Source organism: Xiphophorus hellerii, chromosome 23 (assembly GCF_003331165.1).
Source record: "Xiphophorus hellerii strain 12219 chromosome 23, Xiphophorus_hellerii-4.1, whole genome shotgun sequence".
NCBI classification, from domain to species: Eukaryota; Metazoa; Chordata; class Actinopteri; order Cyprinodontiformes; family Poeciliidae; genus Xiphophorus; species Xiphophorus hellerii.
The window spans coordinates 2800984-2818591 of NC_045694.1; the positions used below are offsets into that span (position 1 = coordinate 2800984).

The following is a 17608-nucleotide window of genomic DNA, read 5'->3' on the forward strand; positions in this document are numbered from 1 at the left end:
TTCTAATAGACATTGTTGTATATGATATTCTTGATTTGACTCAAGGCATTCTAGCCAATATTGTTGGGCAGATAAAGTTTTATCCCAATATATTTCAGTTTGTTACTATGTCCAGAGGCCATTTATTATGGTGGGATGAATTCCCCTCTGACTGACGCTTACATCCATGTGAAAGGATAATGCTGACAGATAGCTCCTCCACTCTGAGCCTTTGAAGATACACAGAGTCCCATCAGTTACTAAAATTGGTTCAACCCCAAATACACTCTCGGTCAATTTAGGTTTAAATGGTAAAAGCGGGAAATAGTGAAGAAATTCTGCTATGTTCTCTGAGTTTATGAGGATGATGGCTTTGGGTCAAGTTCTTTTTTCCTGATGCAGCTGCAGGATAAAATGAAAGCAAAAGCCAATCAAAGCAACTGATCCTGTAATAGCATTGAGGTAAAAGAAGGGCCCGGCTTTTCTTATAGCTTTCCTTGATAATAGAAAGAAACCTGCTGACTGAACATAATGCTTGCCTTTAGAAGACTGAAGAGAGATTACCTTTAATATTCGATATGAAACTGGAAATTTTCGAATCAGACAGAGAACCTGACAAATGCGACAGAAGGAGAGAAAATGAGAGAAGCTCATACGAAAAGTGTGAAACAAAGAATACCTGAACCCGAACTGAAATTATTCGGGTTTCAGTTCTTTACACTCTGAATTTCAAGAGTGGGCAAAGAAAAACAAAACAATTTCATTTGTGGGATGTTAAAGCATTAGAGTAATCAGTCCTGTAGCTCAGCACCGCACTGGGAGAGTTTGGTGTCCCTAATTAAACAGAGGTGCATTTATTGAGCGGCTCGCGCTCAGACGTGGTAGTACGTGAATGCTGCTTGTCTGCGCGCGCTGCCGCACCTGTGCCGCCCGCTTCTCCCCGCACGTCAGAACATGGCAACTCTTTAAACCTTTCCGCCACACGGGAGGAGGCTGCAGACCGCCTCGGTCCTGTGAAGCGTTCACAGGTTCTCCTGCTGCTGCTCTCCGGTTCGAACCGCCGTATTTACACCGTCAGCGCGGTTGATACCGCACAGCGTCTCATTTAAGAACTTCCGGTGAGAATTTGACACCTGGGAAGAGTGGGACGAGATAATTACTGCTCCTTTCTCCCACCAGCGCGGTTTTAACAGAGAACTTCCAGAGGCATCATGCAAGTTTACGTGGCTGTGATATTCGCTTATGGAGTGTCTGGTAAGTTCAGCAACTTAATTGACCGGATTATGATTTGAACTCTTTTAGGACATTTCTTTTACAGTTTACATTTGCAATTTAAATAGTTTCACGTTTGCATTGATAATCAGACAGAACTGAAAAATTGGAACATGTTTGCACCGAAGGGATGTTACTGTAAATGTATGTCGATTTTTCATCCATCTCAGAGTTATGGTGTAAATTGTCTTTCATGTAACAGCTGGAGATTTACTGAAGCACTGTTCCATCCAATAATCAGATTTTTTAAAAATCGCTTATCTTTTCTTGATAATAATGTACATTCAGATGTTTGCCTTGTGTTTGATCCCATTTTTCTGTTATGTTGTGGATTTTCTGAGGTAGGCTAATCTGTGTATTTGAGGCATTTTTGCTGGATGTGTATGTGATATAAGCTTATTTATTCCATACTGTAGCATCAGCTGTGAAATGAAGCGTCTCTAGCCTTGAAGGGAACCTTTTTCATTCAGTTACTGTCCTGCTGCTCCAGTGGGATTCTGTTACTGAGGGAAGCTAATGTTAGATAAGGGGAAACCAACATACAATTTACTGTTGTATAATTTCACTTTAAGTAACAGCTTTGGAACAATTTTAAACTAAAACCACTAGAGAACTGAAACTCTTCAGTTTATTCAGTTTGTTGTTCTTTTTTGTTATAAAGTAAAGGAACCCATTGATAGAATCAACAGATTAAGTTTCTTTAAATAGTACAGAACTTATCAAGACAGTGGCAGTGGTTTATCTTGACTGGCAGGGGAGCATCTGTGGTCAGTTTGCCTCTGTAACTTGAATAAATGTGCGCACCACGTTCCTTATCTGTGTTTACTAGGTTTCAGCATGTGCTAACAATGGGAAAGGCTGTTAGTGGGGAGTTATCAGACTGGCCGTTCATCCAAGGAAGTCATAATGCAACCTGTTTTATAGGATTATGTTTCCATTTCCCTTTTACATATTTCTGTTGGAGATCTTCATCCTAAACATAGCTGTTTGGTTACAGTTGATCAAACAAACGGATCTTTTTCTACATATTTTTGTAAATTGGCCAGACATCAGAAACAAACTTTGCTGTTTTTAGAAGCAAATTGTTAACTAACAGGTCAGAAACTGAAAAATGAGGGGGTGTTTTCTCATTTATTAAATGTATCAGAAGTGACATCTACTATTATTGTTTCTGATTGTTTGAATTTAGCTTTTTGCTGAAATGTTTCAGCTCAAACAAATTTTCATATCAGTGAAAGATAAGCTGAATAAATAAAACAAAGGCCTTCAAATTATAATTTTTTAAATGAAACAAAGTGTTTCCACCCAACCTGCCCCATAGATAAATTTAACACATAAAATATCTGTGATTAATAGAGGTGGTAAATTGTTTTGAATTTATTTCTCACTAAACCAGTCCATTCACTTGAGTCATTTAGTGAGTGTTGCTTAGATAATTTGTCAGGATCAGTAAGTCAACCTCTTAGTGGACTAGTCAAAGTCCAGACTTCAGCTGAGATGTTCTGTTTATGACCTTAAACAGGCCATTCATATGTGAATGAAAATAATGTATCTAAAAAGGTTTGGCCAGTTTAATTTCTTTCAACACAATTCTCCAGTTGGAGACAAAAAATGATTCAATTTAGTTTATTTTCTTTCCATTTTATGTATTCTATACTATTTTGACGATAAACAAGTTTGACTCCGTGACCAAAGACAGAACGAGTCCTATAATGGAAATCAGCTTTCTTTTATGAGGTAAAAACACATTTGGCACAATTTAGACACTTTTTGGCCAAATTGTGTTAAAAATGACAGCTCTGCTTGGTACATCTTTCACTAAAACCTTTGTGGAGCAAATACGCTTCAGCTGATTCAGTCCTAATCTGATGACGTTTTAACCAATTTATAGATTTAAAATTCTGAGCCATTCTTTTGTGTCTGGACAAGAATTGTTATTGTATTTTGTAATGTTTACTTAGACGCTTGCATTTTTTCTAATTTACTGTTTAATTACTAATAAATCAGGTAGGGTAACAGCAACATTAGTGATGATGACACTATCAAAACATTCCTATCTTTACACATGTACCAAAAGTTTGCATTTTTGATCTGATAACTGTGGAGCTATTCTTAATTTTTTTCTTTTATTATTTTGTCTTCTGGTGGAAATTACTTCTGAAACCCTTTAGCATAAAGGGTACAGAAAAAATAAAGAGCTAAAGGTAACATTATTTTCTTTAGTGACTTCAGTAAATGAAAACACAGATGAGTCACTTGTGAAATATATGGGAGGAACTAGCAACCTCAGACACATTTCCTAGAAGAAACACAAAAATAGAGTCTAATGCATTATTTGTAAAAGCAAGCCACAACAAATCATGTTCTTCTGTGGAAACAGAGTATACATACACTATATGTGTACAAGAAGAAAATAATTTTGTCTAATGATCCCAATTTTAATTGTGACAAAAAATGAATAACAAAAATAGATGAAACCTGTAATGGAAAAGAATAATAACAAAAAACAGATGAAACTTGTAATGAAAAAAACAACAAAAACAAATGAAACCTGTAATGGTGCAATTAACCATTCATTGCAATACAAGATTTAATTTATAGAAGATAATGTAATTCCTTTGTTTTTTTGTGGTTTCAGTTACCACCTCTATGAAAAAACCCATTATTTTTCCATTTTTTGTGTTTAATCTGCCTTTATTCTTTGGGCAGAAACATTCAGTCAGACTTCAAAGAAAAGTGGAAATCAGCCAGGCCAAGTGACATATGCGTGTAAACTTCCCAGAGTTCAAAATCTGTTTAAAATGACTGTCATAGATGAAAACTGGAATTATAAATATTCACTATTTTAGCTAGATTCATATTTCCCATCTAAAATCTTGCTAATAAGATTTAACAGATTCCTTCTTCCATGGCAAAAGATATAGATTAGCATGTCATTTTAGGGTCTTTCTTTTTCACCTTCTTCTTTTTGCTTCCTTGAGAGTGAAAGAACATCTTCTGCCAGACCTCCAACTGTGAAGCAGCTGAGTCAGACACATAACCCGTTCCACTTCCAGGTTACATCAAACATTTATACTGACTATACCTTGTTCTATTCTCCTACGGTTTGCTTTCTTTCAGAGACGATAACTAAAACATTTATCGACATATTCAATTTAAAAGTTCAATCTCTGGCTTTTTTGTTGCCGTATCACTTTAGGTTTTGTTTAGATAATGAAATCAAGGATTTACATTACAGCATTTGGCATTAAAAAGCAATAATCCTGTTGGATAACTGACAGAAAAGCATATATTTTAACGAAAATAAATATTAAAGTGAATCTGTGTCACTTTAGCACCACAAGTTGTCTAGTAGATTTATCATCTCTCATATCAGCTAAGCCGTTAATATTTTAGGCATGGTTGGGTCTCAGGGTGTGTTCACACCTGGTGGTCCGGGTACCAAAATTGCAGCATTTCTTACACTTGCTGTCGCTTTAAAACTGCAGTGTCAAATGAACCAAACCCTTTGAGCAACCTGTTCCCCCCTTTGCCTGTGGTGCACCAAGAACTACTGAAGGAAACGACATGAAAACCAGACACTCAGTCAACTTCCTTCTTCACAAAATGTAAACAAAAGTGGATTGTGTCACGTCAGATTTTAATTTCATATTAATGTGATGGAAACTTAAGATATCTATGCACAAAGACACTTTTCAAGGCTGAAGCAGGGTTGTACGTAAATAAGCCCCAAAAAAGCTACTCCAGCTTACAGTACAGAATGTGCTGCATGATGTTGTGTAGTTGAAGTTAAAACCTTTCAGAAGACCATCTAGAAGGCTTTCACATTGCCCTGATGCATTACATTTTTTTAACTTAAAACTTCTATTGCTTTCATAAATGTTTGGAAATAAAATAGAACATTTGACAACAGCATAAGTTCCACACATACAAACAAGAATCTCAACTTACGGTAAATAGAGCACTATTTTTTATATACAATGTGAGAAAGGAAGGCAGGGATGAGAAAACTGTGTCTGCTAAACAGACATTGAGGATATTTTGGTCTTATCTGTTTTCTGATAGCTACATTTCTTCTGCAAACGTTAAAACCTGACCAGCATGCTTCATTAGAGATGCAGTATAGACTGTAAATTACAGCTGTTGAAATGGTTGATGATACTAATAACTCCTTAGGTCAGGACAAATCTAACCCATAATGGTTGTTTTCTGTGTGCTGCGCCTGTTGACTCCAATATTCGTTTTTGTCATAAAACTACATAGTAGTTGTAGCAAGATGAACTTTGCAGCTTTATTTTTGTTCATGAAAACACTAATTGTATTATTAAATGATAATGGATGTTTAAAGAAACTTTAATAAGCCCTTTTGATAGTTAGCTGTGGAGGCTAAGGCTTTTAAAGCTGAGCCTCCATGAATTATTATTTCCTTCAGTTTTATGACTAAGTTTTATAGCCAGTGCAGAAATGACATTTTAAAAGAAGAATTGTGAATTTGATTTAGATGGAAGCCAGTTATTCACAACAATTCCTTGTGTTTTTTGTGATGTATGAGTTTTTGAGAAGCAAAAGTGTTTTGACCTTTGTAGCAACATTAAAGTTTACTCTGGGTTTTCCTCATTTTATTTGCTTCAAGGGGTATTTTAAATGTCCCAATAGGTCATTAAATAAGAACTCTTTCCCTTTTTGTCCATTTAGTATGCATAAATGTTTAAAATATCCTTAAATCATGAGTTAAGTAAAAACAGAATTATCCTTTAGAATGTTATTTCCTGATGCTTGTATAGAAAATGAAGATTCAGCTTGCTCAGCATCGGAGCAATATAATAGCTGTTTCCCTGCTGTCTCCCTCAGCTCTGCCTCACATGTGGCTGCAGGTCTGTTGTAATTTTTAACATCAGTTCCTCTTAAGCTTAAAAATGCAGCAGCTCACATTTAAACAAGGTTGAGGATGCCATTCTCTTATAATTTTTCAAGGTAGTTTAAAATCACAACAGCTTGTATAGTGCTCTGCGTTCTTTACAGGCAGTTTCTGTCTGGATGCCGACATGCGTCCTGCTTGATCTGATTACAAGTAAACAGCAGAGTACAGGTGTGAATGCATCCAAGACACATTGAGGACACATTCAGATTCCAGAGCTCAGGTCACATTTGGCATTTGGTGAGGTTTTGGACATTTTCTGCAACTATAAACCACCTCTTTGCCTTTTGTTGCTCTTTACAAGAAACCAGGTTTCCATCAGAATCTTTTTTCTAGCTTATCTGTTTTTTGCGAACACATATTGTGCATTAAGTTAAGTCCAAACAAACAGGCGGTCTTTTCACAGAAACCCCCGCTGCTACTTATGTGAACAAGTAGATGTGGTTGCAGTGCCTCAATCCAGGAAGCTGGCTTTTTGAGTCCAAAGCTGTATATGTTATGTCATAACTTATTTATGAAAACATAGCAAAATCCAGAACACATCTTGTTTAGATAATTGAAGCGTAGAAGTAGTCATTACTTTATTGTGCAACATTATTCATTTATCATCCTACTTGCAAGCTTCTGGCTGTGGACATGCTGATTCTGAAATGATGCCCTTAAAACCAAAATATGATCCTAAATAATAAGTCTTTTTATAAATTTATCCACACTTTAAGGTTATATTTATAGACTCAAACACATGTTTATATTTGGCTTACCTTTGACAAAAGATTTAACAAGATTCAGAAATAATTCTTGATTAATACACTGTTTTAGTAGTATTAATAGAGTGTGTATTGGTTCATAGTTTCCTTTTAAGCCTATGTCTTGTTTTCACTGAGTGCTACGGCACAGATGGATGTAGATTGGTATGTTTTTTGTTTGTTTGTTTCTTTGGGGTTTTTTGTCTGCTTGTGATGTAAAAGCGGGCCCACAACCGACCCGTACCCCACCATCCCTGGGTTGCCTTCAGTTTCAGGTCATGGTTAGGGTGGAGCTACTGGTGTTACAGCACAGTCACATTGATAGGTGAACAGAACTAAATTCCTGTTTTCGATAAAGAAAAGACACGCTGGTGCGTCACGTTTGTCATCGCGCTAACATGACGCAGCACTAGGCGTTTGGGTTTAACCCCCTCCTGCCCGGTGAAAGTCTGGTGGTGGAAACATTATCCTGAGTTCCTCGACTATAAAATGGCGCCCTGACCCATACCGATCAACAGGAACGAAGCAATGGACATTTTTCAATCGAGTTAAAAATTTGGGAATGCTTGATGAACTAGTCAGTCTAATAGCGCTGTACTAGTGAAGTGTTGCTCCATAGCTAACGTTGTACCTGTTTTGACATGTAATACTCAGTCCCAAGGGTTTTGTTGGTTTGCAGATTCAAAATTTGGTGCAAAAACCCAATTACTGCAAAGTACCTCAAAATTACTTCAGATTACACTGCAACAACACGGACAGCGGTCAAAACTTGTCTCCCCTTCTGCCTGCTATTTGTTTCCCCTGATACACTGGAGCCTCCAGCCCCACCTAGTGACCAAACAGGGAACACTTAGCATTTTTTGTTTGAACTGATACATTTCAGTTTCAGCTTGAAGGTGTGATCTGATCTTGTTTCCTGCTTGGCAGGTTTATGATGTAAAAGTTTTCAGTTTGTAATCATTCCAACTAAGTTAATAATTTATTTTCATGTCAAGGCAACAGTTTGGGTTTTCTCTTGACCTTAGCAAAACAATCATCAGAATTATGCACATTCAAATTATTTTTGAATTTGCAGTTCAAATTCTAAACTACTTTCTTGATTCCAAAAAGAAATTAAATAATTATTATTTAGACCTTCCCATCCTGTACTGGATCAACAGGTTGGATGAAGTACCTAGCTTGAGTATTAACCAAGCTGATTAGCTATCTGCTAATTGCTAAGCAGATAGCCTCAGGCCCTGCCTGTCTTTGAACATTCAGCCCTTCTTATGGACAGATTTATATAAAAATAGTCATATTTAAGCACATATATTAGTACTTTGTGTTGATTGAAACTTAGGAAGCCAATGAAAGATGTACAATAAGTCCTCTGGCAAACAAACAAAAAAAATGAAATTAGTTAATGTAATTATGCTTCCAGAATTATAATTTTTATTTACATAACTTTCTGACTTAAACTGCACTGGTGATACAATATTTCTAGGATAAATAAGGACATAGTAATATCATCATATATCCTATATAAGGATATATGTATGTGTCCTATAAAAGGACAAATCCTTTTATAGGACACATACATCTCTGCAGCACAGAAATGTATAATATCTCTGTGCTGCAGAGATATTCTTAAAATATAAAAAGAGCTTCTTAAAAATCCCCTCTTTTATAATCAGATCTATCAGAATACTTCTTAGCGCTGGGTGCAAACAATCTCTTACGCACGCAGCAGATCAACCTTAATACTTCAAATTAATAACTGGTTTAAAAAATTGGCTGGTTATGGATCTTAGACCCATTTGGATTATCATAAAAAAACTGATTTCTTCTCTCTGTAGCTCATAATCTGTTCTGCATCAAGACATTTCTAAACTTCAAGCTTAGAGCTTATTCATTTGCAGAACCTCAGCAACACTTAATTTTCACTCACAGTCACGAGAGACATGGGCTAAAATAAAATTACGTGATTATGCTGCTGTTTATGTGAGGATGTACTAATTAACCAGAATGTACTTCAAGCCAACTGCTGGAGGGGCATTTTACAAAGTTTTTTATAATTTTTCATCTAATTGTTAGCTAATCCAGGTAAAGAGTTAATCAAGTACTGTATTCTGAAATATTTCTTCAGCAGAGCTATTTCACACTTTCATTAAAAGTAATCAACAGTTCATGTTTTATTGTTAATGTTGGGTTGTATAAATTTTCTTTGCTTTTAACCATAAACAGAACAGATTGATTGAGAAAGCAGAAAAAGCAGAGACTATGAGTCACTACTGGAGGAGATGATTTATCTGTCATTGACGAAGCCTTTTAATTTATTGCAGCCGTTGCTGAACGTTTTTGAAAGTGCAGTTTCATTGTTGTCAATCTTTACTCAATTTTCTGTTATCTCTGGTTTTTCATGGCAGTAGCTGCATAAAATTCACAGAACAACCTCTAAAATATTACATTTCATGACCATGAAGATGGCCATTGCAGTTGCTTTATAGATTTAACAGATAGTAGATAGTTCATCTGTTGACTACTGTTTTGATTAATCATTTGATATCAAAGGGTGCTTAATAGATTTTTCTTTTTTGTACAGAACTGGTTGAAGCTAAAATTGCCACTTGAGGTGTTTTGGGTGGAACATATTTACAGACAGAAGCTTTTTCATCTTAAATGCAAAATGTATATATTTTTGGTTCAGTTTTAATTTATTTGCGGCTGTGAGTGCGTTCTTTCAAGAAGTGGCCTTTTGAGTCTTCAAACGCCAGAGTTATTGATTACTTCACTAGTTGACAATTATTTCAATCTTTGATTAATCACAATTAATCCAGATAATTGCTTCAGCCCTACATGCATTTGTCAGACTTTTACTTCTTTTTGCAGCATGTACAACAGCTTGGCCAGACAAACTATAAGAAAAAACACAGTAGCTTGACAAGAGCTACATGAAACTGAGCATTTCGGTTCCTCTACATCACAGGTGTCAAACTCCAGTCCTCGAGGGCCGCTGTCCTGCAGTTTTTAGATGTGTCACAGGTACAAAAAGCTGGAATGAAATGGCTTAATTACCTCCTCCTTGTGTAGATCAGTTCTCCAGAGCCTTGCTAATGACCTAATTATTCTATTCAGGTGTGGTGCAGCAGAGGCAAATCTAAAAGTTGCAGGACAGCGGCCCTCGAGGACTGGAGTTTGACACCCCTGCTCTACATAAACATTTTTTAGGAAAGAATCTTTAGAGCATTTTATTAAAACATTTTGTGAAAGCTTTGATTCAAGTCATATTTTTGTGACTTTCTGTTTTGATTACAGCACTCAATACCACAGAGGAGAAGGGTACATGCCCACTTGGATATTTTCCCTGTGGCAATCTGACAGTCTGCCTCCCGCAGCTCCTGCACTGCAACGGCATTGATGACTGTGGAAACCAGGCAGATGAGGAGAACTGCGGTGAGTTTTGTTCCGAACTTGAAGGTTGTAGTTTCACACTGACTGCCAAACGGCTTTTTTCCTAATGAATAATGGCTTTTATATAAGCGCAGTATATTGATTAATGAATTGAATGATGACTATGTCACTTAAATGTCACATAGTCCATATTTTGTGGTACATCAGTCCATTCTGCAGAGAAACATCCACATAAAATGATGCCAACATCCACATATTTCACAAGTTGGATGATGTTCTTGAACCCTTTTTTTCTCCAAATGAAATGATTGGAATTAGGCAGCATTTCTGCAAACTGCAGTCTAGCTCACTACATTGGTTTTAAGGGTTTGTTCTTTCTGATCGGTACATGACGCTCAGCCTCAGGCAGAATCCTCTCAAGGTCTTTGGCTTTTGTTCCAGTCTTCATGCCTATGTTCTGCACCTAAACACATTCATCTATGGGATACGGAAGCAGTCTCCTTTGTAAACAGTCTGATAGCTGGAATTTCTCAGGGTGTTTAGACTCGTGTGTAAATGTGACAGATGAACAAGAGACTCTTAAGGATCTGGACTGTTTCAGGATGAATCAAATGAACCCTGTGGAGGTCCACAAATCCTGTCTTGATATTTTAGCTGATTCCTTTAAATTCCTCCTTGATGTCACAAAAGGGAGCATTGTGTTTAAGGTGTTGCTTCAACATAAATCAGTTAAACTCAAATGTTGCGAATTAACCTGTCAAACACTTACAAGCTGTGATATCATTGCCTGGGCTTTCCCAGAGTTATTAACCTTTTATGTCCCAAATGTAAAATCTCTGCCTGGATATTTTGCTTATTTTAATTGTACGCAGTTATTTAAATGTCCTGTGAGTAAATATATTTGCCCATTTATCAATAACACCTGGAACTTTCAATATGTAGCAAGTTATTTTTGCAACTACCCCTCAGATTAATTTAATTCCCTGCTATGACGAGGGTGAAATGACCGTAATAACCCGACATTGGCTGGAAAGTGCATCATCTCCCCTTTCAGAAACCCTTTAAATTTCTCAGATAGCGCGAAGTGTGGCAGAATTACGGTACTCCAAATTTGGCTACGTTTAGGACTTAATGGAGTTTTGGTAATCCTAAATATTAAGACTGATTTAATATCAGATTATGAGAAAGAGTTGTTGTTGATTAAAAAGTACCAGCCTATATATATTACTTACAACTTTTAATTATTAAACAGTCATTTCTTTGTGCATATCTTTCTTCATACAAAACAACAAACTCTTTTTAATTATTTGAATTTCTTTTTCATATTTTTTCGTATTTATTTTAATGTTAATCTGGTTTTGCAGTGAAGGAGTTAAACTGACACTTGTTTCCTTTCAGCCCTTTACTTAAAAAAGGGATTTGGATTTTTTGTTGAATTTGAACAGAGCTTATTGTAATCCAACATATTTTCTGTAATCATCTTATGCTGCCACATTTGATTTATCAGAACATTGCACTGAAATTAACAATTTTACTATTTGGAGTAAAATATTATTTCAAAAATATATCCCTATTATTACCTGGGAGTCCTTTTTCATTTATGGTTTTTTTGTCTGTCTTTGCTCCCTCTTACTGGCTTTTGATTAACCTATGACATAAATTTTAATATGAGAGCGTTATCCTCAATTAAGCATGTTAGCATCTTGGTAATTAGATGTAATTTATTAATTATTTTTCATATAGCCTTGCTTATTGCAAAGAAATAATATGAAATGCTGCCACAACATTAAACAGTTTTGAAACATGCAGTTTCATTTTTTTTTTGTTCTATAGAAATCTCTTGACTTGCCTGTGATTCTGTGCATTCACGTTCTCGCTGGCTCATTTATACGCTCAATTTGTTCCTGAGATTTACACAGAAAGAAAAATTTTATGTTTTTTTGCACAGAAAATCTATTCATTCTGGCCTTGAACTTTTCCACTTTTGAAACATATGGTCTATATCTATCTGCAAGTTCCCATTATGCCTCTAGATGAAAAACTATTTCCTGTGGCAAAAGAAATCTTATTGTGAAACTTCAAAAAGATGGAAGATGAAAAGGAAATAATAATGATCAACCAAAATTCGGTGGAATTACACTTGTAGCATTATTCACCGCAAATGTGTACCACCTTCAATCTAAACTGCTCCGACTGACCTTTTGAACTGATTCATTGATAGTATGTTACTGGGAAAGAGGGAATAGAAATAAGGCTCTGATTTATTGCTCAAACACTACGAAGGTCAGTCGCACTTTATGAAAACATATTTCACTGACAACTATTAAAATAATCCCTCTTGCTTTTTCTGCAGAAAAAAATCACATTTTCTTAAGATATAAGGAAAATGTCTTCATAAGATCTGAAGCATTTCCTTTGGATGAAAGACAAAAGTAAATTTGCTCAACTCAAATGAATCAGATGAAGACTTTTCAGGAGATGTAGTGGAGATTGTATTTAGAAATGGTGAAGTAACAAACTGGCTGACTTGGTTTTTATTTCAGAAAAAGGACAGTTTCACTCTGATGGCAATATTAAAACAAACAAAGCTTACTGAAACAGGAAACTTGGTCAAACACGTTGCCCAACTCTGACCCAAGAGAACAGCTTTAGGATTCTGTTGAGGTAAAGAGTAGAGCAACAAAATCTTGCCACTGAAGAATACAAATACATCCATCCTAAAATAATAATAATGCTGACATTTTCTATTTGAGCAGGGTTAAGTCTGGATGTCAAAACACTGAAAATAAAACATCTAAATTTCCCTGGGTGTTGGAGCCTGTATTTTTCTCAAGTGATCTATTGCAACACATCACTAAACAATCTAAGAGAAGCAGCTATGAATTATTGGACGTTTTTAAGTGACAGTTTGTTGGCACATGTTCCTGCCAACCCAATGGTTTATGTCAGGAGTGTCCTGGTCCCGTCTGGCCCGTGTCATGCCAGTTTTAGTTCCAACACAGTTGACGCAAATGGTCCAATATGTGTTAATGGGCCATGATCCCAACTTGCTCTGTGTTGTTGTTGGTAATCATTGAAGCTGCTGTCTGAGGAACTTCACTGATGCAATCTCTGAACCGACCTGATTCTCTGCAGCTTTTTGTGAGTGACAAGTTTAATGAACCCAGGATTACATCATTTGTGAAAGGATGAGTATGGAAGTCAAACTCTTCTGCTGTCAGTTCTCCTGTGATTTAGTATTTTTCTGTTTTCTTTCTTTAACAGAAGTACTAGTACATTTAAAACAAATTGAATATTGCATGAAAATGAAATTCCCATGTATATCCCAAGCCTTTGTTTCTAGTAATTTTGATGATTAGAACCTAATCAGTTAATTAACACAGAATACCTGTAGAGTTTTCCAGAACCTTTAAATTGTCTCTCTCTGGTTCACAGTCATGGGGAAGACGGCTGACTGGACACATGTCCAAACCAATCCCAGAAGAAAAATAAATATCTAAAATATTTACAGCAGAAGGGAGCATGGGTTGAATTGAATTTCATGCTACACTTTTCAAATTGTATTTGTGAAATGAAACTGGAAATAATGTAATCAACAAGATGTATAAATACTTTTGCTTGAGTACCTGGTAATGATGCGATAATCTTGAGGATTTTTTTGAGTATTTGGTAATGGGAGTCCAAATTTGACAACCCAATTCAGAAAGTCATAGGGGAGCTAAAAATGTTGCACCTGCAAAGCACAGAGACGTTAGACGACCTGAACCCAAATGCCATACGCTGGGAAAGGTACCGTGACAAAGGAAAGAGTGCTGAGTTACTAAGAAAGCATGATTTGAAGTTTATAGCACCGTTTGAAGCACCGTTATAAAACAAAATTGCCTGACTCTTTTCCCCATTCGATGGATATCGCTCTCTACCATGAAGACTAACCTTTTACTTTGACCTTCACATCTAAACCTTTAAAATCTATTTTTGTTGTTGGACCTTTTAATGTCTTTATTGTTGACTTGACCTAAAATGTTACCGCACTGTTTGCTATACTGCTTTTGTCGTATGTCTTTATTGAACCAGAAAATGCTATTTAGTTGTTCTTTTTTTACAGGATCCTAAATGTAAAGGAGACATTATGAAGTGTTTTAACATTTCAGCATAATCTTCTCACCTGATCCACAACCTAAGTTTTGTCACATCAGGCTTATGCATGACTGATTTCCTGACTGTTATCTTTTAAAGGACAATCATCAGTCATGACAGCCTGTAAAGCAGCTGTCAGATTATAATAAATTAATCTTCCCTGTTGGCTGCCATCTGTGTCCCAGCTTTTATTCAGTCACAGAAAATTATGGTCTGATGTCAGATATTTGTCAGGAAATGTTTATGGGTTCAAGTTAAAATAACTTAATCTTTTTTTTATCCAGCCTGACATGTATGTTATTGGTCCATTCCAGACTCTCATAAAATAAATCCCCATAAAAGTTTCCGTTTCCCATCTTCTGCAGTTTTTCGTGTTTGTCCTTTGTTGTTCTCTTTTATTACTTGTGACGCCACGGATACTTTCTCTGTTCCAGTAGCACAGTCCACTCACACTCCATGTAATGAACATCACCGCAGAAAAATAACTCAGATGTCTTCAGCTGTTTTGGAAAAGGGGAAGTGGATGCAGTTTGACTCGTTTAACAGGCAATGTGAATCCATGTTGTACCAGGTTTTGGCAGCTTGCCGGTTTGTACCTGCTGGGCAGAGTTCCCAAATGCAAACTACAATTAATTTCTGCAAAGAAAGAAACAATCAGCAATAACCTCTTTGTTATTAATAATTCATTCATCACACAAATTCACTTAGTGATATTCTAATGGATTTCCTCTGGAAAATACGAACATTGTCAGCATTTCCTCTGTAGTTTTATCTGTAGTTTTTTAGATTATTTCTTGGAAGTTTATGACTAATGCCTCACTGAACTTAGCAAAGACACTGCAGTGTGTGCTGTAAATGCAGAGGACAGCTGTTCTAACTAAAGTTGTATCAGCATTTTTCACATGATGGATTTCTTTAGTTTATCAGGGAGCCAAAGCCTCCTGAAAATCTCCCCCATCAATATGATAATCAAGAAATATTTAGGACTTAGTTTAGGATTCAATGATCAGGAAAGTTTTATAGCAGAAAAATAACTTTTTATTGAATGATCGAATTCTGACTACATGTAGCATGACCAGCCAAACTATGGGAAAAAAATTGTGACTTATTGACTGGGAGATATTGTAATTTAATGTCTGATTGATAACTGCAACACAAGTAATATATATTTTTTGTACAATTTTATATAAATTCAGGCAATAAAGAGCAAAAATAACACCCAATTTGCAAATTGTTTTGGGGTAAATTGAAGAAAAAAATGTCGTCGCTGGGGCTGAGGAGATATTTCCTCAGAATATTTTCAACAGTATGAACAACATTTTGGTAACTCTTTGAAAATGGTTGCTGTGTTTAATACATGAACTAAAAGCATCTCAGTTTAGATCTGACCCTGTTATTAAATTAATGAGAATGGTTTAAAAAGTCTGATTACTAAAAGATGAACACCTTTTGCTGTACCTTATATTTTCCATTTATACAAGATTTTAATTTGTCAGTAATATTTTTCTCCCAATTAAAATTAAAAGTCTTCATCCACACAATTTGCAGTTTGAGTTGCAGTCACACAAAATCAGACCAAGGGCATCAAAAGGCTCCCAGGTCGCACTTTGGACATCCCTTATTTGGGAGTTTGTCTGATTCAATACCTAATGAGTTAATTTGCCGGCTTCCTTTTTTCATTAACACAAGCCAGACATAAAGTCTTTTAAGTATTACTGTGGGAACTGAAATAGCCCAATTAAAAGTAAAAGCTCTCGAAAAAAATCACTTGCATAATAAGTCCTACTAACAGATAAGAGTATAAAAAGTATTATGGTTAGGCTGCTGTTTATTGTCAAACACCATCTGTATCATAATCTCAGCTGCCAAGGCTTTGTTACTGGCAACAGCTTGGAGATTAAAAATCAGCCCCATTTTATCAAATAAGCATAAAAAAAAGAAAACTCTGTTTTGCAAAAACGGGTCACAATATATTATGCAGAAGGATTTTCCTGTAAAGTCACCCACTTTTCCCTGCAGTGTCTGTGGTCTGTACAGTGGAAAACAGAACTCATCCTCAGCCGTTTGAAATATGGTGTCAATACCTCAAGACGGAGATTTGGGACATTAATAAATGCTTAAACAAAACCTATTACTTTTTAGCTGATTCTACCCGCGCTGGAAGCATGAGCGCTGTTAAAAGTAACACTGACTCATGTTCTATTGTTTGGTTACTGTGGCCCATAGGGCACCAGTTGTCAGCTCTGTGTTCTAAAGGACTGAGTGATGAGAAGTGGTTTCTGTCTTTTGAACAATCCGTATCTAAACCAATGAAACTGTCAATTTTCCGGTACCCTAGAACCCCTAAATGGGTCGCTTTGACAACCGGATAGTGAAAACGACTTAGCAGCTACAAAGAAAACTTTTATTCTTATTTTTATTGTTTGATCAACTTAAATTTAAATTATAGAATATCATTTAGGCCCTGGTTAGACGGAGCTGATTTTCGGTGGAAGCGTAATATTTTTGTTACAATCCAGTCGCTTGTTTACACATCTCTAGTGATCAGAATCTCTGACTTCAGCACTTTTTGAAATGAGGTGCCAGAGTGAAAGTTTTCATGAACACCCCTCACAGAGGTGTGAGGTACTCTGCAGGTGTGAAAGTGAACATGTGCTGACGGCAGGGTTTGTTCTGCACATGGATGGACAGATGTCAACAAAAACAATGGAAGATAGCGTTGTGCTTTGTGTGCTACTTAACCAGTTTAAAGTAACTCCTGATACAGAATGTATGCTGCTATTTTCTAAATGGGGTGGAAGCCTAGGGTCAAAAGCTTGTGTGTGTTTTGACAACATGCTAAAATCACAGCGCCATACAGTGGCCTGGCATGACAACTACAGCAGACTCAATGTGTCTGTGATTTTGTCTAAACATGGAACTTTTTCCCAATCAGTATCTGAAAATACCGGCAGTTTCCAAACAGCAATTTCATGTACTTGTGAACTTAGAGGGAAATAATTAATAATGCCTCGCTTGACGCCTCTGTCGCATGCTTGCATTAGTTTAAAAACTGCAGTAAAAGCAAACAAAATTACAAAACCACTCATGCACAAAGCATACAGCACAATCCATTACACTGTGCATACAGATACTTATACCTAACAGCGGTTTTCTATTTGGAGTG

The 17608-nt window shown here is 36.2% G+C and overlaps 1 protein-coding gene across 1 annotated transcript in view; it reads left to right on the forward strand.

Moving 5' to 3' along the window:
- The first annotated feature begins 914 nt into the window (after nt 1–914).
- Nucleotides 915–17608, forward strand: part of rxfp1 (relaxin family peptide receptor 1) — a 94350-nt gene continuing 77656 nt past the window's right edge. Inside the window, exons 1-2 of the mRNA XM_032555743.1 lie at nt 915–1233; nt 10210–10347. Coding sequence (XP_032411634.1) covers nt 1191–1233; nt 10210–10347 — 181 coding nt within the window. The 5' untranslated portion in view covers nt 915–1190. The remainder of the gene's footprint in view (nt 1234–10209; nt 10348–17608) is intronic.